This window comes from Tenrec ecaudatus, chromosome 13, assembly GCF_050624435.1.
Source record: "Tenrec ecaudatus isolate mTenEca1 chromosome 13, mTenEca1.hap1, whole genome shotgun sequence".
Classification (NCBI taxonomy): Eukaryota; Metazoa; Chordata; class Mammalia; order Afrosoricida; family Tenrecidae; genus Tenrec; species Tenrec ecaudatus.
In genome coordinates this window covers 30,723,718-30,751,403 of record NC_134542.1, presented here as the reverse complement: position 1 = coordinate 30,751,403, position 27,686 = coordinate 30,723,718, and the positions used below count along the sequence as shown (strand labels likewise).

The window sequence follows — 27,686 nt, the reverse complement described above, 5'->3', positions numbered from 1 at the left end:
AGATACATTCCTTGGTAAATCAGGTGAGAAATGATGGGGATCTAGACGCAAAATAGTTGTGTGGGGGTTGGAGAGAGCAGACCTACCACAAGACAGACTTCCACGGCAGAAGCCACCGATCAGAATGACAGATTGGATGTACAGGCCAGGAAAGTGCCTGGGCTTGTTCACAGCTTGTCAGCTAGGCCAAGCAGATAAACGGCTGTTCCATCTGGTGAGATGAGAAGTCAGAAGTGGGATAGTCTCGGGGGGGGGGGGGAGGTGGGGCAAAGGGGGGTGTCTCACTTATTAGGACTGAGGGCTGGAATTGGCAGTGGAGTATCCCAGGATCGTTGTCTAGAGCGCTCATAGGTTTTAGGGGCCGGGAGAACGAGAGCCCGGTGCAGCACGCATGGGGAAGAAAGGTTGGACCCCAGTCACACGGTTCTATGGAAGGAGCACATGGAGGGAGAAGCCTGGGAAGGGGAAGTTTGGCGGGAAGAAAAAAGCTAGAAGAGCTGGCCAGAAGAGGAGAGAATGTCAAGAAGGAAGGAGGGGGTCAGCGGTGTGGAGCAGGTGCAGTAGAGAGGTAAAAATACAAGAAAGACTCATCAGGTGCTGCTGGATTCCACTGAAGGGACGCAACAATGGCAGTGCCAAGCGGGGTCTAAGGGAGGAGGGGGACAGGGAAAGAAATTGTGCCTCACTGGAAAAGGATGTAAAACTCAAGGGAGAATTCTTGTTCTAAAGGTGAGCGAGGCTAGGTTATATACTAAAAGGAAGCAGCAGAAGCTGAAGAAAGAAGGTCCAAGAGATCTTGTATCTTATACCTAGTAGCTGAAGATAGAACAAGCAGGGGTAAGACGCTTTCTCCCTCCCTCTTCCTCCTCCTTCCCTCCCCCTCTTCCTGCTTCTCCTCCTCTACTTCCTCCCCTCCTCCTTCTTTTCTCTGTCTTACTTGAAATGTTTCCATTTTCTCAGAAAAACCGTACTGCCCGATTCTGACTTGCGGCAACCCTACAGAACAGAGCCGAACTGCACCGTAGGCTTATCACAACTGTCCAGCTCTATGGGAGCAGACAGCCTCAGCTTTTCCCTGCCGGTCAGCTGGTGATTTTCAACTACCGACTACGACTATGACTACGGGTTAGCAGCCCAGCTCTTGTGCCCCGGGGCTCTATAAAAGGTAATTACTCATTTCCTCCAATCTTCCTCTAAGACTAGAACTTCCTTTCTCAAGAACTGAGAGCTGCAGCCTAACTGGCAGTTGCCAGTCCCCTGACACACCGGGTCCCTGAGGAGGGGGACCCTGCAGAGGCTGCTGTGTTTGCAGCTCTCTGTGTTCTAAGAGATTGGTCAAGGCCCACAGGTCAGGCCTATTCATCTTCAGATCTTGCAGCCTTTCTGCACCAGGCCAGCCGCACAAACAGCCCTGCTCGCTTCAGGGCAAGTTCTGGTTGGCCCTGACACCCGAGTCAAAGGACAAATGTGGTAAGAGTCAACTGCAACCTTCACTTGCCTATCAGAGAAAACCAGCCTGCAGTGGTTTGTGGGGTCCAACGAACACTAGGGAAAGCTCCTGGAGGGCCCGGGCGCCAACTCGCACCACGATTTCTGGTGCCCGCACGTGGCTGTGATCATGTCTGGAGCTGCCCCACTGGGAGGGTGGCTAAGATTCACTCAGTGCTTCCATGAGAAAGGGGAGAAAGACGAAAACTCAACAGGAAAAAGGACACACATGGATCAGAGTCCTCTCATGATGCAGTTGGGGGTACAAAAGGCAGAAACCAGGGCCCACGAAGTCCAAAGCAGCAGTCTTGGCAGAAAAGGTAGGGGGCCTCAATCCCTTGTCCACCACCAGACTCAACCAAGTAAATTAAGACTGATCAAAGCTGACCTGTTTCTGAGGACTTCCACTCAGCTTCCACACAGCCTGAGGCGCAGGAGAGAAGGGCTGGGCTCAGGCTCTCCAGGGGGCAGACCAGGCACAGTATTTAGAGAGATTTAAAAGGATGGCTAATTTCTTGAAGCTCCATCCTTTGAAAACATGCACACTGGCATTTAAAAACCCAATGATTATTTTTAAAGTTTGAAATGCAAATATCTCAGCACATTGTAAGATTGACTTTAAAGAAGACCCTCACAATACACACACACACACACACACACACACACACACACACACAGAGAGAGAGAGAAAGAGAACCCAGCATCAAAGACACACCTTCTGAGTTTGATTCTCTGGAAAGTATTTACAGGACGAGGATGGGTAGCGAGAGGCACATAAGCAATGATTTAGAAGGGAAAGCCTTTATTCCTCAGGTCCTCCTGTGTGTTCCCAAACCGTGCTGCTCTGGGATAGGCCATTTTTATTGAGTTAAGAGAGCCGTCGTGTGATTTTTTTGGAGGTAAGTACATCCATCCCGTCCAGTATACTTTCGAACCAGGCCTAACCCGCTGCCCAGGAGGTTTCCAAGTCTGTTAAATCTTTACACAAGCAGACTGCCGCATCTCTCTCTCTCTCAGAGTATTTGGGGGGCTTGGAGTTAGCATTTCGAGCACGTAACCACTTTGTCACCAGAGCCCCTAGAAGAATCCCCCATCCCAGCCATGCTGTTGCCATGTTGTTGATTCATGCGCAGAGTGAAGCATACTGGGAGAGCAGAGGAGAATGGCTCCCAGGGGTTTCTGAAGCTAGAAATCTCTACAAAAGCATGGGAACAGACTGTCTCATCTTTCTCCACTTTGGGTTTGCAGCTTGACCCTTAGCCCATGGCATCACCAGGGGTCCTAGAGCATCCCTCTTGTTGTTAGGTGCCATTGGGTCAACCCTGTGCACAGCAGAAGGAAACATTGCTCTGTCCTGTGCCAGCCTCACAATTGCTCCTGCGCTCGGCCTCGCTGTCATAGCCAGTGTTCATCCATCTTGTCCAGGGCCGCCCTTTTTCGCTGCCCCTCCACTTGACCAAGCATGATGCTCTTCTCCACGGACTAGTCTCTCCTGACAACATGTCCACAGTAAGTGAGACCAAACGTCGCCATCCTTGCTCTAGGCGCACTCTGGCCGTCCATCCTTCAGCAGATGCACGAAGGGCTCTTGAAATGAGCTGCACGCTTTTCTTCAAATAGTTGCATTCGGCTAGATTTGAGTAGAACTCATATGTCAAGCCGTGCTCCCAGCTAATGGAAAATTAGTATCAAATCAAAGGCAGATATTTTGATAGTAACTCATGGGGGCCTCATTTTCTCTGGGGACCTCATTTTGCTACTCTCACTGGCTGAAATGTAGCAAGAGTGTGGCGGATACTACCATCTTGGCAGATAGCTAGGGGAAAGAAGAACTGCTCTTACCCACTCATTCAGATACTGTGTTGAAGTTTCTTAGCAACAATTTAAAGCTTGGAGTTGAGGTGTTGTTGGTACTGTTGAGTCTGTTCTTAAGCATGGTGAGCTGCCTGCGACAGCAGGAAGCACTCCTTTGTTCCGGCCATCAGCACAATGGCTCCGATGTTTGAGCCCAAGGTGCTACCCATTGTGTCAGTCCGTCCTGTGGAGAAGCTTCCTCATTCTCACGGATCTCTTGCTGTACCAGCACACTGTTCTTTTCTAGGCCTTGGTCCCTTCTGATAACATGTCCAAAATGTCTGAGATGAAGGCTCACCACCTTCGCTCATAAGGAGCATTCTGGCTGTACTGCTTCCAAGAAGAGATTTGTTTGTTTTTCTGGCAGTCCATGGTATATTCAATATTTGTTGCCAATATCACAATACAAATGCATCAACTCTTCTCCAATCTTCCTATAATGATTGCTTTGCTTTTCTGTCTTTTGGAAAATTATTTTGACATATATGTATCTTTCATTTAATCTTGAAATTAAATAAAAGCACTGCTTACTTTCTGAAGAATTTTCAATAACTAAAGAGTTATGTAACATTATAGTAAAGTTACTGTGTTAGATTTCTGCAGTTACTCCTAAGTTTATTAATCTGTTTAGTTTTGAATAGCACTGTTTTTTGAAGACAGTCTGTAGTCACCTTGTAGGGTGTTGGTACTGGTAATGTTACATATATGAGGGAGTACACCCCCAAAACCAAATTCCTTTCAAAGCTATGCATTTCAATTTTCATTTACAAAACAACTTTATCACCTTCAAAGTACTCTCCATTACACTTAATCCATTGGCCAAAGCTGAGATTCCATTCTTGGAGACCTTTTTCAAACTCATCTGTGTGGATGGCTGACAGCACCTCCTGTGTTTTTTCTTCACCTCTTCTATGTCATCAAATCGCTGTCCTTTCATGTCCCTCTTCATTCACGGAAACAAAAAGAAGTAGCAAGGAGGGAAGTCAGGTGAGTAAGGTGGTGTGGGGCAAGAGGGGCATGCTGTTTTTGGCTGAAAACTGGTGTACTGAGATAGCTGGATAAGCAGGTGCATTCTTGTGGTGGCAAAACTAGTCCCCCGTCTGCCACAAATCAGGCCTTTTTTGTCTCACACTGTTACACAATCTTTTCAGAACCTCTAAATAGAAAATTTGGTTAACAGTCTGAACTGGTGAACAAACTCCTGATGCACTATGAGTCGACAGCTTCGTCCGTTTGGGAAGTTGACAGATGTCCAGGATGAGGTTTGTCATCAATGGACATTTCACCTTTCTTGAAACAAGAAAAGCAACCACTTGTACATTTGAGTTTCCCCATAGTGCTGTCCTTATAAACGGTGTTCAACATCACAAGAGTTTTTGTGGCATTTTTCCCGAACAGGAAACAAAATTTCATAACCGCATGCTGTTCTCTTAAATCGGCCATCACAAAAAACGAGGTTTGAACAAAACAGCTTTTATGAAAAAATTAAGTGTGACCAGAAAGAACCTTCTCAGGAGATGCCACTGTGTGCATTAATTCAGAGTGGGCTGCTTGATGCGGACCGTGTGTGTGTGGGGGGGGTGGGTGGTGGTGCATACTTTCAAAGCTCTGCTCAGCCCAGCACAATTCCAGGTTTTTTAGGGACCTCCCTCATATACAAGGGGCTTCGAAAAGTTTCCATCACATTTTTATTCCATCTTGCCATACACTGCTGAAGGCGTGCATGTAAAATCTGCTGTGATTTCCAAAGTAAATAAAGAAAGGGAGAGGAAGATTGGGTGACCAGGATGCTAAATGGCTTTAAATAGACCCTCTAGAAGTCATTTAAGGAAGGGGCATTCTTGGAGTAGAATGACTAGACTCCCCAAATGACCATCTATTTGAGTAGTTTCTGAGCCTTAGAAACCCACAGGGCAGTTCTAATCTGTCCCACAGGGTCACTGTGAGTCGCATTGACTTGATGGCAGAGATTGGGTCCTGAAAGATCAGTTACAGCAAAAGGCTCAACTGCAGCTAATGACACTTTGAATTGCTAACCTGAAAAGGAGCCACGAAGGTCTGGCTAATGTTAAATCGTTAAAAGAAACAAAGCGTTGTACTCATTCACTAAGTTTAAAGAAGTGCTATCTACATACTTGAAGTGCCAATAATTACAGATCTTTAATGAGACTAATTTAGTGATAATATTGTAGCCCAAATAGGCTTATTCTTCCAAAATTCAATACTAGCCGGACTTGGTTGGCTAATAATTAGCTGTCATTAAGGTGGCAGATTTTAGTTAAAGGGTCGCCTTGTATGTATTCCGGATGTATAGCAAAGTCCAGTCTCTGTAGATTGTTTTAAGAAGTAGATTGCCCACAGAAATAGGATCTTAAAAAGCTACCCTACTCAAAGGGCATCCATTTATAGAGGTCTAAATACAGGCATGTACACATGTAAATATATTTATATATGAAGATGGGGAAATAGATCTATGTGCATATATCTATAGGTGTAGTATTAAGGTAGCAGATGGACATTGGGCCTCTACTCAAGTACTCCCTCAATGCAAGAACACTTTGTTCTATTAAACTGCATTCCATGATGCTTACCTTCCCAACAAAATCGCTGAAGACAAAGTGGGTGTATAAGCAAATGTGGTGAAGAAAGCTGATGGTGCCCAACTATCAAAAGATATAGCATCTGGGTTCTAAAAGGCTTGAAGATAAACAAGTGGCCATCTAGTTGAGAAGCAACAAAGCCTACATGGAAGAAGCTTACCAGCCTCTGTGATCACGAGCTGTCAATAGGATATCAGGTATCAGGCATCGAAGAACAAAAAATCATATCATTGTGAATGAGGGGGAGTATGGAGTGGAGACCCAAAACCCATCTGTAAGCAACTGGACACCCCTTTAAAGAAGGGTTTCGGGGAGGAAATGAGCCAGTCAGGGTGCACTTTAGCAACGATGAAACATACAAATTTCCTCTAGTTATGTAATGCTTCCTCCCTGCCACTATTATGATCCAAATTCTACCATACAAATCCGGTTAGGCCAGAGGATGTACACGGGTACAGATAAGAGCTGGAAACAGGGAATCCAGGACAGAGAGTAGCCATACCAGGAAGGCAAGGGAAAGGTGGGGGGTAGAAAGGGGGAACTGATCACAATGATCTATATGTAACCCCCTCCCTAGGACACTGACAACAAAAAAATTGGTGAAGGGAGACATCTGATAGTGTAACACATGAAAAAAAATTATCAAGAGTTCGTGATGGAGGGATGGTGGGGGAGAGAAGGGGAAAAATGAGCTGATACCAAGGGCTCAAGCAGAAAGAAAATGTTTTAAGAATGATGATGGCAACAAATGTACAAATGTGCTTGACATAAAGGATGTATGTATGGACTCTGATAAGAGCTGTACAAGCCCCCAATAAAATGATTTTTAAAAAGCTAGCCCCCTAAATTAAGCTTATTTGATTCAGAACAGCATGCAATCTTTGCTTGACATAACAAGTCGTCCTTCCATTTGACAGATTTAGGGGGAGGTCTGCTACGACATGATCTCTATCAGCACATTGGTTATTGGCTCCTGCAACCTTTTATTGAGCCCATAGTATAAGCTCAATCAGATGCAGGTAATCTCACACATGAAAACACCATTTTCACTAATTCACGCTGCAGTAGACAAACACTGACTGGCCTAAAAAGATATTTACAACATACTAAGTGAAACAACTGGGCCACAAATAATACGCAGAGGACAACAAGAGTGAATCCTAATGTAAACTACAGACTTCAGTTAATAATTATGCGTCAATATTGTTTCATTAATAACCACCAGTGTGTCATAAGAGGTAGGATATTAGTAACAGGAGAAGCTGTGTGCAGAAGGGAGAGAGGTCTATGGAAACTCTGCACTTTCTGCACAACTTTCTTTTAAATCAAAAACTGTTCTAAAAAATAGAGCATTAGAAATAATACATGCATTATTCGTGTGTGTGTGTGTTTCCGTTCTACTTAACTGAGAAGACAGGCTACAAGAAAACTCAGAGAGGAATAATTTGGAAAAAGAGAGGGAGGATGGGTGTACAACTTGGAGAATGTGATCAATGCTACTGAATTAAAGATGAGATATTGTTGAATTGGTGTGTTTTGCTGTGTATACCCTCACCACAAAAACAAAACAAGAAACAAAAAAAAGAAAATACAATGGTCTGTCCAGTATGAAATAATTTTTGTGGGAAAAGGTCAGGAGGACAAATGGACATCAAGGGGCGAATACTGACTTTATCTTCTGATGTTTCCCCCCTAGGTTGAACAGTATCAAAATAAGTTTGATCAATAAGTTGGATGGGTAGAATCACTTTATTACCATAGGCAACAAATGTTTGCTAAGCCTCTGCTGCATGTCGGGCACAGTCTGGACTTTAGGGACGCATCAGTGAGCAAACAGAGTTAGAATCCCTGAGCCGTTGCGGCTTCTATCTAGTGGGAGGGCGGGGTCACTGCATATGGTGGCACAGGCTGAGCAGAGCAGTCTCCATCTCCATAGATACACAGATTCACAAGTGCCGCATGTTATGGTGATGAGAAGGGAAAGAGGCAGAGAGTGGTGGCTAGACAGTGGTTGCAATTTTAAATAGGAAGGCGTCATTGGGACGATAGTTACAAGGACCTAAAGGAAGTGAGGAGGCAATGGACACAGTAATCTGGGGAGAGCAACACCAAATATACAGGAACCCCAGGTAAGAAAGACCCTACTGGTGAGCAAAAGGACCAGCAAAGAAGCCACTGGCACCAGAAGAGGGTAAGCAGGGGGGTGGGAGGTGGCGGAGTAGTGAGTGCTGAAGACTGAGAGGTAACTGGAGAAGAGAACATGTATAGTCTTGGAGTAATATGTGAAATTGTTGGAGTCTCTGGGCTAAGAGTGACATCATTTAATTTTGTCATGAACTCTCGCCATGGCCTTCAGGATAACTGAAGGGCAAGGACAAAGTAGGAAGACCAGACAGAATGCTGTTGTCACAATCCAGGGGACAAATGATGGTGACGTGGGTCAGAGCAGGAACAGTGGAAGTAGGGGACAGTGGGGCTATTTGAGAGCTGACAGGATTGGCTGAGGGGTTGGTTTCGAGTGTGAGAGGAAGGTACTTATCCTCAGTAACTGGATGGATGAAGGTGCTATTAAGTAAGCTGGGGACCAGTGTTGGAGAAGCAGTTTGCAGTGGGAGAAGGAAGGGGTACTGGGAACTCAGGCGAGGCATACATTCCATTGAGATGCTATTAGACCCTCAAAGGGCATTTCCATTATGGTTTATTGAAAAAAATCATAATTATCTTACAAATAGCTATTATGCAAATGTGAGATGATAGCATTAGAATTATTAACAAACTTTTATTGCGTGGCTAGCATGGGGCGTCTTTTATTGTAGATACAAAGAATAGGAATATGTGAGCCTTAAGAGACGTCCAATCCAGGGGTTATGGAAGACGTGCATGAAGATGATTAAAGCCAATTCAAACACTCAGGGGCCAAATGAGTGGTCCACATGATCCCTGTAGAAGAGAGGCGGGAAAAGACTGAACCCTGAGGACGGGGGTGGGGGGAGCGGTGGGGCCATCTCTGCATAGACTAACGTAATGTGTCTGTGAGGACAAAGCCGGTCCGCGTGTTCCTGGGTTGTTGCCATCTGGCCTTGAGTTGGCCCCCAGCGCATGGTGACATGCACAACACAACAAATGCTGCCAGTCATACACCATCCCCACAAGAAGCTGCAGCTACGGCCACCGCGACCCTAGCGGCTTTTCCTGGCTGACTTCCTGCGGTAGGCTGCCAAGCCTTTCTCCTCAGACGGTCTTTGTCCGAAGCGTTTGTGACCTCTTATTTATCCAAACCCTCCTACTCCTGTGTTTAGCGGGAGGTGGAGGGCTGAGGTTTCTACCAACTCTTGAGTTTCTGCCCGTTTTCCTAATAGGTGCGGACCCAGATGTGCCCGGGCACTGCCATGGTCGAATATTTCCCAGAGTTCTGCACGCACCTTCAAGTGTGGACATTGCAAATAAGTCTCCTTGGAAAAAGTTAACTAGATCCTGAACCGATTCAGCTGGGTAGCCATCTGGCATCGCTCAGAAACCATGACTTGTCAGCACTGTAAACATTTGAGGCTTCGTGGAGGACACTGACTTTTTCTAAGCTAATCGCCCCTGCCAGTCAAGATTTGCGGTACGGGTTCAAGAACCAGGCGTCCATTTAACAACAATAACAAAAACAGTGAGGGTGAAAACCGGATAGTCCTCATAATGAAAGGTCTGACAAGCAAACTGTGACTGCCCTAATAAGGCGAAGACCAACGCTGGCTCCCTGGTGGTCAAGCGCCAATACAATTAATCAGTCTGTTTTCAGTTTTCTCAGGACAGCAATATTAACAGTTTGTTTTATTCTGTTTATATGGCGCTGACAGGTCTTCAGCATTTTGGGCCTACTTGCTGGTGATTAATGGCCATTTTTATACTGAGGTAAAAACCAGGCAAGGAGAGAGTGCCTTTTATGATGAGATCAGAACTGGATTGTCTTACTTTTTCTGTTCCTGATTGCCTATCAACACCTCCTTCTTTTAATTTCTATCAAGAATTTCATGATTCCTCCTAAAAATCAATTACTTACATTCATCAAGACTTTACAAAGAGAGTAAAAAGAGAATTACAGACTTGGGGTGGGGGATGGAAAAATCTTTGGCAAATACATATCTGATGAGGACCTAATCTCTAAAAGATACAGAAAACTTCACCAACAACAAACAAGACAAATAATCCGACTGAACAAAAATGGGGAAAGGACATGAACAGACACTTGCACCAACAAGAACAATCAGGTGAGGTGGCCAACAAACACATGATAAGATGTTTGTGATCATTATCCATTACACCTACCACTGCCATCATGACCATTCTGACTCCTAGTGACCCTATTGGACATAAAACTGCCCCTTTGAGTTTCCAACTCTTTAACGCTTTATGAGAGCAGGAAGCTTCAATTTTCTCCTGAGGAGCACTGAGTGAGTTTGAACGGCTGTAGCAGTCCAACAAGTAACTCACCATGCCACCTGGGCTCCTTCCTGAGCCATCCCTAGCTCACTGCCATCAAGTTGATTCCAACTCAGAGTGATCCTCTTAGCTCTAGTAGAATGGTCCCTGGGTTCCAAGGCTAACATCTGTACAGGAGCAGAAAGCTGCATCTTTCTCACAAGGAGTGCCTGCTGGGTTCAAACTGCTGGCCCTGTGCTTAGCAACCCCATGCGGAGCCCACAGTGCCATTGGGGCTCGCTCCTGCTTCACCCACTGGAGATGTGGAGCAAAGCCTCCGTGAGATGTCATCTCACCCATGCAATCATGGAAATGATTTTAAAAAACAAAATGGAAAACAACGCATGTTGGTGAGGATGTAGGGGTATGGGAACTTTTATACATTGCTGGTGGGACTGTAAAATGATACAACCACTTTGGAAAACAGCATGGCTCATCCTAAAAAAAGCTAACAATAGAAAAACGATATGATCTGGCACCCCACTCCTAGGTACATATCCTAGAGTGCCACAAATAGACATTTGCATGCCTGTACTCATTGCAGGATAAAGATGGAAACACCTGCACTCATAAATGGATAAACAAACTGTGATACGGGTACAGAGTGCAATACCACACAAATATAGATAATCACGAGTCTGTGAAGAATCTTAGAATTTGAATTAATATGGGGGCATTATGCTAAATGAAATAAGTCAATCACGGATTAATTTTAGATGGCACTACGATTATAAACAGTCAAGGCTAGACATACACATAGAAAGCAATGCTCTTTGGTAGCTAGCAGGAGCGGGAAGGAAAAAGAAGAGTGGTCATTTTCTACACAGTACATACATGCTTGTTGCTTTTGGTGGGGAGAAAGACAAGACCAAATATGGGAGAAGTCAGGATTATTGGACCAAGATAAATAAAGACACAAGGAACTAGAACAAAGAACATGAAACAAAGGACTAATTTGGAAAATGCTAACAACAAAGAAATGTAACATATATGATTTTACAGCAACAACCAAAAAATATGTGTGATTTCACAGGTACATGTGGTTGCACATATATGTATATATGTGCATATGTATAGAAGCATATGAGTGTGGGTATAAATGCACATGCATGCATAAGTGCATCTATAAGCACAACTATATACATGTTAGTGTGTGCTATATGTATATTCACATATATAACAACCACATATGGATAGAATTACAAAGGCTTCCTAGATATATCCAAACTACATAGGATTGGTTGACTGGGGTAAGAGGTTTGGGACCATAGTCTTGGAGAAAAAGAAATCAATTAGCACAAAATCAGTTCATAAAAATGTTCTTACAGGGTGGATGATACCTTCAGGACCAAGGGTGTGAGGGGCGATGCTGGGAGAGTGCGGGTGAGTGGGTTGGAAAGGGGGAACTGATTACAAGGATCCACATGTGACCTCCTCCCTGGGAGAGGAACGGCAGAGAAGGGGGGGAAGGGAGACTCTGGATAGGGCAAGATGTGACAAAATAACGATGTATAAATTACCAAGGGCACATGAGGGAGGGGGAGCGGGAAGGGAGGGGGAAAAAAGAGAGGACCTGATGCAAAGGGCTTAAGTGGAGAGCAAATGCTTTGAGAATGATTGGGGCAGGGAATGTATGGATGTGCTTTACACAATTGATGTATGTATATGTATGGATTGTGATAAGAGTTGTATGAGTCCCTAATAAAATGTAAAAAAAGAAAAGAAAATGATTAGAGCAAAGAATGTACAGATGTGCTTTATACAATTGATGTATGTATATGTATGGATTGTGAAAAGAGTTGTATGAGCCCCTAATAAAACGTTTAAAAAAAAGAAGCTATAAAGAATAAAAAGAGTTTAAGAATTTGAAAAAAAAAATCATGTTCTACATCCTATTTGGTGAATAGTTTGTGAGTGGCCATAGAAGGCACAACTAGTGGTTTCCTCCAACAGCAAAGGAGAATGAAGAAAACCAAAGACGTAAGGAAGCAAGGAGGCCAAAGGACTAATGGTTCACAGGAACCACAGAGAAGTAGATGGTGCCCAGCTCCCACTATCAGCATTCTTGACCAGGAACACAATTAAAAGCCCTGATTAGAGTGTATGTGTGTAGGGAGGGTGGGGGGGGGAAGAGGGGAGGGAAAGGGGGGTAGAAAGTAGAATAAAATAATTTTCAAAAAGCTCAGATTTGCAGACTTGACAGAGGACTGGAGGAACCCTCAAGTCTATTGCCCTAGATCATTTGAAATTTGAACGAAGAATTCCCAGAAACCACTTTCCATCCAAATAATAGACTAACCTAAGAATAACAGAGACAGATGTGCTTCTTAGAGCAGTCAACTCTCTACCCAAAAGCACAGATTAGTAGAGGAGAGAGCAAAGGGACAAGAAGAAAGGAAACGGGGAACCCAGGGTGGCAACAGAGGAAGTACTGACACCTTGTTGGGGTTGCAAGTAATGTCACACAACAATTTGTGTTTGAAGTGGTGAATGTAAAATTAATTGCTATGTAAACTTGTTGACATTCACTTAAAGCACAATAAAGTGCTAAAAAATAAAAAGTATGTGAGTGACCATTTAAGAGGCTTCTAATTTCATGGACCAAAAGAGATGGAAGAAAATCAAAGTCTCAAGGAAGAAACTAGTCCATGGGACTAATAACCCACCAGAATTACAGCCTCTTCTAACCTGGAAGAATGGGAAGGTGCCTGGTTACCAAGACCGACTAGAGAAACAACAGAATGTCTCATATAGGATGGCAGGAAATGCAGAACAAAATTCAGCAACAAGAAGGAAAATAGGGGAAAAAAATTGAAGATGACACCTTTCCCCAAACTGGGCTACTAGCATTGCTCAGTGGTCCAGCTGACATCCATCCATCTCATCACAACTCCCTTCCTCCACCAATACTTACTTATCCCCTAACAGGTAGCAGACACTATGCTATATAATAGCCATGAAAATCCCCAAATCCATCAATAAGTAAATAAGTAAGGAAATAAATAACTAAGAGGGGGGGGTGACTACTGCCTTTATTCCTACATTATTGGGAATGCCTTTTTTCTAAACTTCCATTTCTTTCTTGGTGGTCTGACCATAGGGCCCAGTACATGGTGGTAAACCACCAAACTACTGGAACAGCATAGGTATTCTTAGTCATCCAGCTGAGGAGAGGCCTTCCTATTGAATTTCTAAATGTGTGCCCTGGTTTGGCATATTTTAACCAAAGCAAAACCTTACACTAGAGAGCTATCTAATATGACTCCAAGTTTGATTTTAATACTATCTAAAACTGTAGGCAAAGTAAAACAAGTTCTGAGCAAAGCCAAAAGACCCTGGAAGTCATCACACAAAAGGGAAACCGAAATCTTGAACCTAGCATAGTTGGCAAGTTAGTTGGGGTGCTATAATTCTATTGCCTTCCAGGGCAAGTCCTCATCTTTGAAAAATTAAGATACAGCTATAAGTTTTCAGAGTAAAGTCGTGTCCATTTTTCTGGAGCTTTCTGGCAAACGACTAGGTAACCGCATGACGACCACGGAGAAGCATTTTGCTTTATGGCAGCTGCCCTCTCATTATGGTTTTATGAGAGCTCACCTATGTATTAGACATCCTTCACTATCGACATTGGGCTCTTTTGAAAAACGACGTCTTCAGATGCCTGGGGTTATTTCAGTTTCTTTGGGTCTAATTGGATCTGCAATTGCAAATGGCATCACTTTACTACTTTCCAAAGGATTATGTACCTTGGTTTACCTCCAAAACATTTACCATGACTAACACATGCTGCTGACACATTTCCATGAAAACAAAAGTTAAGCGATATTTTAAAGAATTTTACAAACACCACCAACAGATTATTTCCAGTAGATGGGAGTTCTCAGATGCCATGGATGTGAATTTAAATGTCAATAAAATCTCCTGCAAAAGAAAGAATTTGATGAGAGCGGGCACATTTTCACTTCCATTTCCACTGGCGGACTGGAGTCTGGTTTGGACTTGTGTGCTCATGAGCTCCAGTTCGTGAAGGAGAGGGAGCCTATGCCAATGGTAACAGGAGAGGCAGAGTCCCTGGCTAAGTGCTTCAAGTCCAGCTCCTGGTTCCAAGTAGAGTGCACCAAGTTTGGATGATTTGTTCCTACATGAAAAATATAATTTTCATAGCTACTTATTGGCTACGGAAGATGGTTTTCCTCATGAAAATGTGCTGGTTTTTACTAATGAGAGATACGAAATCTGGTGGGAAGAGTATGAAGCACTGCATGAACCCAAACAAAAAAAACCACCCCATTTACATAAACCGAAAAGTCGGTCCCCTCATTTGGTTGTGACTCAGAGTGACCTGCTCAGGCCAGCACAGAACTGCCCCCGAGGGTTTCCAAGGCTGTACTCCTGATGGAACGAAACTGCTACTCTTTCTCCCACTGAACCGCCGATGGGGTTGAATCACGAGCTCGGTGTCCACTCCACTGTCCGCGTGCTCCCAAGTGACAAGACAGTCGATCCTGACTCACTGGGTTGTTAGTAGGTGCCATGAGGTCAATCTGACTTACAGAGAAGCTGTAGGCCAGAGTCCAGCTGCTTTACAGGGTTTCCACAGATGTGATCACTATGGAAGCAGATAGTCAAAAGAGCCAGTCAAAAGAGGGGTGGAAGGGCCAATCTTCTGAACAAACACCTAACTGATGATGCACCATGAGGAACCCTTCAAATTAGCTAAGGTCAGACACCCAGAGCAGCTTATCTGTGAGCAAAAGCCTCAGTCACACCGACGCATTGTTTTCATGTTGCTTGACCCAACGCAATCGAGGACCTCGGAGGGCTAAAGCAGAGGGCGCCCAGATAGTGTGGGCAGCCGGAGAGACAGTTAGAGCCGCGCGGCACAGGAAAGGCTCTCGGAACCATCTAACCACTCTTGCAGGGCAGGACAGAGGAGCAAACTGGAGCCGGGGGCCAGGGCTGATTAAGGTTTCCTCCTCTGTTATCTATTCGAAGGGGACATGTGAATTGCCTATATCTCATATATATGACATACAGGAACATGTGTGTGTGTGTGTGTGTGTGTGTGTGTCTTAGCTACTCATGACCCAACTTCTTTCTAAAAGGGAGAATTCAGAGGCACGACATGTTCATTTTCTACTTACCTCGAGAAACCAAAGCCCGAGGTGGGTCAACAAGAGTTCTCCCTGACTTAGGGACTGTCAGTACAGTAGCCATCACTTCCCTCAGAAAACAAGGGGAGCAGCGGTGGATTGTTGGGTAGGAAATGGCAGAGTATGTTGATGTACTCAGCTGTGAAAAATATTTTTCAGGGAGAAATATGCAGTAGGTATTCATAAACATTGACCGGGGCTCAGAGCGCATGATAAGATGTATTTATTTAGTTTCTCCAGTAATTGTTCCATTTCCTTACAAGGTAATATGCAAATATCCTGCTCAAAGAGAAATGCAATATTCTGATAAAATGCCCTCTGTTGCTTTCTTGGGAGATGAATTTGGAAACACACTCATTGTTGCAAGACAGAAACATTTTTCCCAATAAAGAAATAAATGCTCTATTTTGTGTCCTCTTAATGTGCCTAATACCTTGTTTATTTGCACGTAGAGTAGCAACAAGCACTGTGTTCCCAGACCCGGACCATAAAAACATGGAACTCACATGAGACACAAATTCAAACTATGAGATCCACAAGGTCAGTTCTATAGCAAGGGTGGGTAGGAAGCGTGTCACGGGAAGTGATGAGGCCCAAACAACTGGGCAGTGGGCTCCCTGGGGACCCTGTGTGAACTCCACCGGGGGCCCGCCGCTAGCGGCTTCACGCAGGGCGTGGTGTGGCACGCGTGCGGGAGTCTTACCTTCGGCGCAGGTCCTCGGCCACCGCGGCGCGGCAGCTGAACAGGTAGGCCCGCAGGGACTTGAGCCGCTGCCTCAGGCGCGCCACGGCGGCCAGCGGCTCGGCGTGCAGGTACAGCATGGGGTTCTCCTGGCGCACGTCGATGAGGGGCTCCTCGCACACGTACTCCAGAAACTCTTTGGCCTGCTTGGACACCTGCAACACAAGCCGCCTCGGTCACTCGGGCCCCGCACCCAGGCAGGCACCTCGCTTCCCAACGTGGGCCCATTCCCCTTCCCTGCGGGCAGCGGAACGCAAGATGGAACCGCGCTTGCTGCTAAAGGAACCCTGGCAGTGAAGGGATTCATTGCTTTCATTCCTGGACCGTGGCGGCGGTTAATCTATGCATGTAATGAAATAACGCAGGACAACACACATGCATGATGTTCACGTCGATGTCCTGGTCTCTCTCGGGCATATTAACGGAGAAGCAACTTCTGGCATAAGCTGTGGGGCATGGTAAGCTGGACTTCCCGGTACTGCCTTTTAACTTCCGGTGAAGCTATAATTATTTCAAAATAAAATGCTTTACTTAAAAAAGGAGTTCATGAAGACTGTCTAAACAAGAATGCTGATATTAAAATATATATAAATGTGTGTATACATAAACATGCATACATCTAGCTACATCTATATAAATATATAATGTACCATTTTTAAAAGGGTGAAGTGTACACATTATGAAATTCAAAGGGCATAATATATTTTCAAAAACATTTTCAAATTCATAATTGGAGTGAGTAGAAAGCAGTCTCGAGCACCCTCTTCAGGGACCCGAAAGCAAGGGCTTGCACGAGAGCAGTTCTGAGCTTGGGCAGACTGTGGCCAACATAAGCTCGCAACTGTCTCCACTTTGGGTAGTAAGGGACAGCACTTACAATGGACTACAAAAGCCACTGTCCCCAACAGGAACACATCGTGCCTTGGAAACACATCACACCAGACATAGAGAAAGAGTTTAAATCATGCCTAACCTGCAGGCAAGACTTAAAGGAATCTTTACCTACCAGCTCACTGATGCTGAGAAATGTGCTGGCTGATGATATTCACATAGCTGACTCGGTTTCTATTTATAGAAGGTACAGCCTCTCCAAATTCTCTACCCAAACTCTTTCATCCCGGGGGGTAAGACTGAAGCTCAATATACACGGAGTAAAACTTCATTTACTAAAAAGAACATTGAAAATCTACTCTGTTTCAGGATCTAGACCAGGGGTGTCACACTCAATGACAACGCGGCGGGCCATTGGGTGCAACAGGAAAGATTCACGTGGGCCACATCCCATTCACAAATTCTGTTAAACTTATATTTCGAAGTGAGGATTCAGGAATATGGAAAAGATCATTAAAACACTATATAATTGCTTTTATTTAAACATTTATTTTATTTTATGTATTTATAAAACTATAATTATTCTTTTTTTACCTGAAACTTGCCAGCACTTTCCTCCTACTAGTTTTCACTTACCTCTTATGTTGTGACCGGAAAATATAACAAAGTAACTAATAAAAAACACAAAATGTTGGACAGTGACAAAGGGGATGCACAATGGTAAGGGCTCCCCTCTAAAAATGTTAACGAGCGCTGCCGCTAGGTATGATTCCTAACAGCACAACCCAGAGTGCTCTGTTTAACCTTTCGCTATTGGGATCTGTTTACATGACGTGACCCTGAGAGTGGCAGACAGATGGCTTCCAAACGTCACCGGAACTGAGTCAGCGCGTTTACACATGTCCACGGGCCCCCAGGAAAGGCACTGGGCCACGTGCATCCTCGTCTTCAGTAGTTAAAGGGGTAACGAGGGAACTGTGTGTGCGGTGTTATCTCTATCTCCCCTAAGCGCTATTTTCTTCATAACATTTTTTTTCTATTTTCATTTTATTTCACAGCATCGAGGGCCACAAAAAATTACCTCGGGGCTGTGTGCTCATTGCACTCTGCCATCCAGTTGGTTCCGACTCATAGCGACCCTACTTAGGGTTTCCAAGGCTATACATCCTTACAGGGGCGAGAGCCTCATCTTTCCCTCGGTGGGTTTGACCGTAAGTGACCTGGTGGTTAGCAGTCAGACACAGAGCCAACAGTGCCACCGAGGCTCCTAAGCTCGTTAAATTAAGGAAAGCAAACAGGAGGACATGGTCCTTACCCGCACAGGGCTCACTGTTTACTGCGACAAGTGAAACATTTAAGACAGAGACTGCAAGCGACATTTCGGCTGCTACACAAATGTATGAAGGCAACCCACAACTCTTCTGCATGGAGAGGAGGTGTCCCTGGTGGTGCAGTGGATTATGCTTAGGGTGGCTAACCACAAAGTCAGCAGTTCAAGCCCACCAGCCACTCAGTGGGAGAAAGATGAGGATCTACTCCTGTAAAAATTCCGTCTCAGAAACGCACAGGGGCAGTTCTCCTCTGCTCTGTGGGCTGGCGACGAGTCAGAATCAACTCGCTGGCAGTGAATTTGGTTTGGTGGGGAGGCCTAGGGCCAAGGGCTAAGGGAAAGGCTCCCTGAGCCAGGTCTAGAAAGAGGACGGAAGGAAGGGGCAGAGGAACTGCGCTGGTGGACAGGGCGGGGACAGAGGAGAGTTTCCCCAGCAGGCACAGTCACAGCACCCCTCAATAGATTCATGTGATGCTACACATATGACAAGATGTGGCAGTTAAAATATGCTTACATTGTTCTACGCAACTCAACATTCTAAATCTATTTTAGTGCTAAGGTTATGCAGAACTTTGTGTGCCTTAGAGATACAGACAGATGCATCGGTTTCTTTCTTTTTTTTAAGAAAAGCCTCATTTTTTCCCTTGTAACCAAAATAAAAGTTGAAGTTCCGTTGCACTGCGGGAGCCTTGGTGACACAGTGGTTAAAGCACTTGGCTGCTAATCAAATGTTGTCGGTTCAAACCACCAAGTACTTTGTAGAAGAAAAGTGTGGCAGCCTGCTTCCATCAAGACTCAGCCTGGGGGCAGGCCTACTCTGTTCTGTTAGCTGGAATTGGCTCCGTGGCTGTGGGTTTTGGTTTGGTTGCCTTGTGTGATCCCTATGGGGTTCTGCCGAGTTACAGAGTTAGAAGCACAGAAGCGAACAGTCTCTGCAAACCCAACTCACAAAGAGGCATTTAGACTCAGCCAAAACCCTTAAATCAGCCAAATCTTTCGACTGTTTCACCAGTCTGGAAATAAGAGTTATTCCAAGGTGACAGGGCTAACTACTGCTCATGGCTCTGCTGGAGGCAGACACGGACTGGTCCGTGCCAGGCGCTGTGGCAGGCCGAGAACTTGTCCTCATGAGGCTCACAGTCCATGGGAAAGGCAGGGTTGGGCGTAAATATTTTATCTATCGTGTTTAGGTATTTTCTCCATTTAAATAAATGAGGAAAAAACAGATGGTGTTTTGGGAGATGAAGTCAGATCCACTTGAAACTGTTGCTGAAAAGTGATGTATTGTACAATGCAATTAGTCGTTCGGGCTCCATTGGGCAGTGTTTATACTGAGGCAGAGCCCTGCTGAATTCACTTAACAATGCTACCTTTTAGAAGGTGAACTGAAGGATAAAGGGCACTGGCCAGTCTCCCAGGGGCCTTAAAAGGCTTCTCCTTTCAGGTGGTACTTAAGCCCATTTGGAAGAGCGAGATGTCTTTTACAGAGACAGTATGAAAACAAATCTGTGTTGGAAGAAATACAGCCAGAGAGCTCCTTACACACGAGGCAGACAAGCCTCTGTCTCCTGTAGTGTGGGTGAAGGATCAGAAAGACGGCGGGCAGCAGTGCCGACATCAGCATTCACGCACAGACGGGCCTACGCAGAGCTGGCATCTAAATAGAATCTAAGGCTCTGCCCTCACAAGTTATTAGCTGCCATGAAGCACAACCAGCATGTCGATGCTGCTCCTGCCTCAGCCTGGGAACATGGCCCTGCCACCGGGAGCCATTTTGGCAACAAGGCTGAGCACATGCGCTCGTGTTTTGAGAATCAACCACTTGCACCTGTGAGGGGACATTTGAGAGGCTCAAAGCGTGGCCTGGAAGGCTGCTTTATAAATAGGGCAATCTGTGTCTTCTCGCTGCTCCCTAAGTTCTAAATGATCCCCCACTAATATGAGGGGTTCACTTTCAAGCGCAATTAAAACTACAAGACAGTTTTAAAAGAAAGGCAGATGTGTGTGGGTGCGCGCGCGCGTGCGCGCGCGTGTGTTTTAGGGGAAGAACTAACAAAAACCAGATTCAATGCTGTCAAGTCAATTCTGAACCATAGGGACCCAATAGGGCAGGGTAGAACTGTCCCTGTGAGTTTCCAAGATTGTAAATCTTAACGAATGTAGAAAGTCTCATCTTTCTTCCTTAGGGAAGAAACAACTGAAACTTTCTGGTGATAGGGCTATGTGACAGACATTTCTTTCTTAGTTACATAAACATTACACAAGTAGTGTGTGAACACCAAATATAATTCAACTGCTGTGCGTCCTTGCTAAGTGGGCTAACATGGATTTCCGTGCCCTAGAGACCCAGTGGTTAAGCAGTCGGCTGCTAACTGCAGAGGAAAGCGACAGCAGGCTAAGTTGCAAGCTTGAGAGCCTAGACACCCTACGGCAGTTCTCCTCTGGCCTCCAGGGACTGCCTGAAGAATGAATAACTGTGTTGGAAGAAATACAGCCAGAGGACATCATATTTGTTAAAGTAGTGAATCAGTAAAAACGAAAAAGACCATGAATCAGATGGATCGACACAGTGGCTGCTAGAATGGGCTCCAACATAAGCCAAAAGTGGTCGCTATGTGTCGAAACTGACTTGACAGTACCTCGTAATCACACAGGCTCGTGATGCCTTGGGATTTACTCAATGACACACAAAGAGTGCAGGGAATATTAAAAGCTGGCAAGCAGCAACAATCCTGGAGCAATAACGAAAGAGAGTTATGAACAGGAGGAGGAAACGGACCATGTAACTTCCATAAACATCATCTGCTTTGCCTTGAGGCCAGAATGGGATGGTGGCTAACTACGATTCATGGGCCTTGTACTCAAAGATTCTCTATACAGAGCCTGGTAAAATGGGGGAATAACCCCCAGCAGAATTCCAGATTCTCACGGAATCTAGACTTAGGGCCACTGGGGCTAGATGAACCCCTCGAACAATTTCCCTGAGATAAACTAAACCTTAAACTAAGCACAGTGATGCCTTGGTCGTCAAACTCCATCAGGTCCAAATTCTGTTCAAATACCAGGAAGTTCGAGGACTGAGGTCTCGCTCTATATCCCCTCAAGTTTTCTTTAAACCAGACGATGCATTCACAGCCACCAAGTCGATTATAACTCATAAGGACCCTATACAACAGGGTAGAATTGCCCCCCGGGGTTTCTGAGACTGTAGATCTTTACAGGAGTGAAAGCCTGGTCTTTCCCCGGAGGAGCAGCTGGTGGTTTCTATCAGCTGACCTTGCAGCGAGCAGTCCAGCTAGAGCCCGCAGCACCGCACGGGCTCCTGAAACCAGACAACGGGTTAGCGCGCTGAGTAAAGAACATCTGCCTGGCGCATTGAGCTCTTCTAACGGTCCAGACGGGATCAAAGGGAAGGTTAAAGGGAAGGTTGGAGGGGTATATTTATGCTACTGGGGAAGGAAAAGTTGGAAAAGGAAGGTGAGCAGGATTGTACCATTTGAAAAATGCAATCAGTCTGGTGTGTATATTTTCAAAGCAAACACAAAATTTTTTTCAAAAGAGCTACTGTTGTACATCTTGCTGATCAAATTGTTAAAAACGCGGAGCACCCGAGGGCTGTTTCTGATGTATATTAGAGCCCAGTTCCTGGTCAAGTGTCGAAGGGTAAAACCAAGACTCTTCTTGCTTTTGAAAATAGGATCATATGGGCGGAAACTCATGATCCCACTCCTCTTTCAGGCTTATTGACTTATTCGTATTTTACTAAGTAACAGTCGATCTCTGTGATTGAGGGTTTAGCTATATAATGGTGGTACAAATGGTAACCAAAAAGTTGGTAGTTTGAGGACACCCAGAGGCACCTTGGAAGAAAGACCGGGTAATCTACTTCCCCCAAAATCACCCACTTAAAGCACAATGGACACAGTTTGACTCTCACATACAAAGGGTGGCCACCATGAGTCGGAATTGACTTGATGGCATCTGGGGGGTATATCCAGCTAATATCTCTCCATAGTACTTTGAGCTAATTCACAAAATTCCTCACAGGATGAAAATTTGGGTTTGTGGTTTGTTGCAGTTTGTGGCCTGATCCTTTCTTCACTCCTCTCTAGTTTACACGACGTGGAGTCATGAGGAGACGTGGGACTTTTCCCCTCCTCACACACAGGAAGAGAGAAAACGCACAATCATGTTATGCTTCAATACAAAGTAACCTGCTATATTCCCATATGTACTTAGAAATACGTATGTTTTAATTTGATTTGAGCATTAAACATTGCCTGTGCAGATATGTCTTTTGTTATGCTGGGGACGGTGGTACTGCTTAAAAACAAATTCTCAGATCGAACTGCTGCTGCCCATGGTCTTGAACTGAGAGTCCCATTCCTGGATCACCAACTCTCTTCCTACTACGTGTCTCTCCCACCAGAAATGAGAATTCCAAATCATGGGCTAGGGAAACATCTGTGAGAGGCCTTTGAGGACACTAACCTGTTGTCTAAGAGATTCTTTGGTGACCGAAAGAAGCTTTCAGTGGCGGGATCACCTCGGTTTAAGATTTTACAGGACTTTGTGGAACATCCGGTTGATGATACAATGATGGCCACTGCCTTGGAGAAGGTTCCCTTCCACGCTCCGAAAACGAAAGATGCTTACGACTAGCGTCAGATCTTTGAATGGCACTACTACCCTGGTGGGGCTGACGGGCTGACCCCTTACTGGAGGCCTGCCTAAGTGGATCAATGCCACTGACCTTTCCGCCCGTCCGCTCACCCATTACAAGTCAGCCACCAAAGCTCAAGTGCTCTCTAAGCAGAAGAGTCAACGGGAATGCTGCTTGTTTGATGTTGGACGGCACCACAGCTGGGTCCTGGGAACAAGGAGCCAACTACCCGAGTTCACTTGAGTTAAATAAAATAAAAGCCTTAAATCTGAAAAAAAAAAAAAAAGCTCAAATGCTCAGGTTTACCTAATTCTGAGACAAAGAGGCTGGAATGGTATTTTAGCATTACCACCCCCACCCCACTACACCACACACACACACAAAATAGCCCTGGGTAATAAAGTAATGGAGACAAGGGAATGTTTCACCACGGCCCCTAATTTGGACATGATATGGCAGCAGTGGTAGTGAGGATTTGTACCATGACCTTGTTTTCCTTGTTGAAGGTGACAAGTGCATGGGGACACAACAGTACAAAGCACACTCTAAGAATGATACGGCCTCATAAATATCGTCAAGCTCAGTCTTTCACCACCTGTGCTCCAAGGGGCTCTACTTACAAAACAAAATCAAAACTCTGTGAGAAATGGGTACTGGGGGCCAACAAATACTAGGATACAGACCACATCCTTTTCTCGGTAATTCAGTGTCCTGTGTTAGCATGTATAAGTTCTGAGAAGACCTGTGCTGAAGAAAACCTATTCCCCCCTCCACCTCCTAGCCATTTCCCAGGCCTATCTGGTGAGACACCAGGCAGCTGCTTAGTGTTGTGTGGGCTGCAGGGAGGCAGGGGAGCTGAAGCCTGGCTGGGTTCTGCTCATGAACTGTCAAAGGGGCATCTTCTGTTGTTAATCCTTTTTGCTCCAGTCTTTTGCCAAGCTACAGGCTTACAACTTCACTCTGCTGGAGAGGGGGCCCCTTCTAACTCTCCTGATGCTGGCCTCGCTGTGCCCCTCTTCTTGAGTAACACCCATCCACACCAAAGGATCTGCCTGTGTTCCAAGGAATACACTTGGAGAACCTGTGACCCGACCCAGGACCTGTACTTAAGACAAGAGAAAGCTGAGCCTGGAGAAGTTAAGCGAATTAGCTGCCATTGTCATTTTGTAGCAAAACTGGAACCAGAATTCAGATCAGGGGAGGAGACCCTGACTTTGGCTGTGAGCATTTTCTATGTTCACAATTTTCATTTTTAAACTATTCTACCTTTAATCATCTGCTCATTATTCTTTAAAAGAGGTGATCCCTAATTCTTCTCTCACCCCTCTCTCCCAGCTAAGCAGAATATCTGTTAAAACCCATTGCCATCAAGTTGATTCCAAATCACAGTGACTCTGTAGGATGGAGTAGAACTGTCCCATATGTTTTCCAAGGCTGTCTCTCCTTTTCCCGGAAGCAGACTGTCCCATGATTCTCCCACAAAGCAACTTGTCTTTTCACGCCCCCAACCTTGCTGTTAACAGCTGGGTGTGTGACCACTGTGCCACCAGGCACTTCCATCCAGTTGATTCCAGGCCATAGAGACCCTGGAAGGCAGAGAAGAACTGCTCCATACGGTTCCCCAAACTCTAAATTTTTACAGGAGTGGGTATCATCTTCTGTATCTCTCAGGGCAGGTGGTACGTTTGACCAGGCAACCTTATAGTTAGCAGGCCGAGGCTTACCCACCCACTGTCTTATCAGTCCTCCTAAAGTGGAATGCACTGGGCTGCAAAACGGAGATCAATCTGCCAGTAGAATTGGGTAGTATGTTGACAGGTTGATTACCACTCTAAAAAGACTAAAGTTCACAACTCTTCATATTTCCAATACCAAACTCACTGCCACCGAGTTGATTCCAAAGAACAGAGAACTGCTTCTTTGGATTTCCAAGATTTTAAACACCTAGGGGAGCAGACACCTCTTCTTTCTCTGAGGAGTGGCTGGCAGGTTCGATTTTCAGACTTTGCGGTTAGCAGTCCAACTTATGTACCCAGGGTTCACTTATCTAAGCAGTTTCCATTTGTATATTTATTCTCTTTCTTTCTCAATGTCTGCTGAAATAAGAGAATTGAGCTCACCAATCAGTGTGCTCAAAAGAACTCAGTACTTGCTAAATGAACAAATACATAATTTACAGTGCTCAATTCTAATTGGTCATTTCTTTCTAAGTTTACAACGTACCTACATCAGAGCCAGTCAAGTAGAAAAGAGAAAGGGCAGATAGAGGTAGCACAGTGATGACAGAAGGGACAGCTGACAGCCTATAAGAAGGGGACAAAGGAGCAGGAACACACACCCCAAAGCAGAGCATACAGCCCAGCTGAAGGTGACTTGGCAATATGGTCTTCCTCCCAAATGTGCATCCATGCACCTCCGAAGCCATCTACAAATACTCTCCTCCTCCACGAATGGGCGGACTTTGATTCAAAATGATGTATAGTTAGCTATTCATTGAATCACTGCCTATAATAATAGCAAAAGTTTGGAAAAGTATGTAGTTCATAAAGAAAAGGCCTTGCTAGATAAATTATGTATATGTATTTCTGTGTGTATTACTATACATTATATACAGCCTACACATATATTACCGCTATATTCAAGCACACCTTCATAGAGGAATACCCAAGAAAGGTGTCACTTGGCTGCCTGTGGGGAGGAGACTGGGTGGGTGGAGGGAAAGGAGGGAATGGAGATTACCTAGGAAATGTCTGTCCTTCTGTACTTTTTAAATCTTGTATTTTGTGAAGGTCTATTACATTCAATAAGGAAGGAAGGATGAAAGTGTAACAGTGCGGGGCAGCTTCTTCCAGGAAGAACAGCTTCATAAACGGTAAGTTACCTATGACGTCATAAACCTGAGGTCACCTATTACAGAACAGAAATCACTTTTACATACAGTTAAAAGACACTCAGGAGTATACAATTATAGTTAATAAAGTAATTCATTTCCAATATGTGTTTCTTAAACAGCATATGTGGAGTCAAGTGACAACATAAAAACAGTGTGCATTTGAAGGAATAAAACCATTCTAAAATTCAGAACACCATATCTCTCCCAAATCAGATAAGTGACTTATAATTTTTATCAATTAACCAGTAAAAATATTCTCCAAGATTACAGGAGCCACATGTAAGACATATCTGTTATAAAGGAATCAATTAAGTATATTTTCCAGGACATTAAAACATATGAAAGTACTATAATCACATTACTGAGTTCTTCGTCGTCGTCTTCTTGTCAGGTGCCACAGAGTCACTCCTATTCAAAGGAACCTGTGCTGGGCCAGCAGCATGCTCAGTCACTGCCATGTTTGAGCCCACTGTTGCCTCACTGTGTCAGCCTGTCTCGTGTGGAGCTTCCTCTTGTTCACTGCCTTCTGCTTAATGAACTACGCATGATGCCCTTCTCCAGGGACTAGGCTTTTAATACCATATCCAAAGCACATGAGACGAAGTGTTGCTATCCTCAGTTCTAAGGAGCATTCTGGCTGTCCTTCTTCCAAGATAGATTGGTTTGTTCTTCTGATAGTCGGTGGTATATTCAACATCATTCTTCAACACAACAATTTAAGTGCCTCAATTCTCTGGCTTTCCTTATTCATTACCCAGCTTTTGCACATGCATACATATGAGTGTATTGAATATACCATGGCTGGCGACTTGCACATGATTAGTCTCAAAGTGACATCTTCTCTCCATATGGATCCCATGCAGTCCTTCCGCCTTCCTTGGATACATCCTGCATTGTTCGATAACTTGAGCATAGAGACCTTCGGTATTGCCACTCAAGGTTTGAATGTTTTCTGCAGGTTGTTCGACTTGAAAAGTGCTGTATGTTTTCTTCCCTTTGGGGTTTCTAATTCCAGGTCTTTGCACACTTTATTAGAATGCTTCACTTAGTTTCTTGAACTTCCTTTTGAAGTTTCCTGTGCGGCTCTTTTACTTCACTTCTGCTATGTGCTTTAGCTAAGCCATGTTCAAGAGACTATTTCAGAGTCTCTTATGACATCTGTTTTGGTATTTTCTTTCAGTGATTTTAATCACCATTTGCGGCCTTTATGTATTATGTCCTTGATGTCACTCCTCCCCCCCAATTTACCTGTCTGCAGTCATTAATGTTCATTCAATGTTTCAAATCAATTCTTTACATGAGCGGTTCTCAACCTATGGGTCACGACCCCTTGGGGGGTGTCAAATGACCCTTTCATAGGGGTTGCCCGATTTATAACAGTTGCAAGATTGCAGTGATGAAGCAGCAACAAAAATAATTTTATGAATGGAGGATCACCACACCTGAGGAACTGTATGAAAGGGTCGTGGCGTGAGGAAGGTTGAGAACTGCTGCTCTAGATGGTCTCCAAATTCCAGTGGGACAGATATACTTAAAGTCTTACTTTGGCTTTCCTGGACTTGTTTTCATTTTTTCTTTGGCTTCATCTTGAATGTGCATGCGAGCAATTGGTGGCCTGTTCCAAGGCCGTCATCTTTACAGGAGCAGAGGGCCACCGTTCTCTTC

At 44.7% G+C, this 27,686-nt stretch overlaps 1 protein-coding gene across 1 annotated transcript in view; it reads right to left on the bottom strand.

Annotated features, from left to right (window-relative positions):
* Nucleotides 1-27,686, bottom strand: part of PLEKHM3 (pleckstrin homology domain containing M3) — a 196,805-nt gene that overhangs the window by 91,872 nt on the left and 77,247 nt on the right. Inside the window, exon 5 of the mRNA XM_075528977.1 lies at nt 16,266-16,459. Coding sequence (XP_075385092.1) covers nt 16,266-16,459 — 194 coding nt within the window. The remainder of the gene's footprint in view (nt 1-16,265; nt 16,460-27,686) is intronic.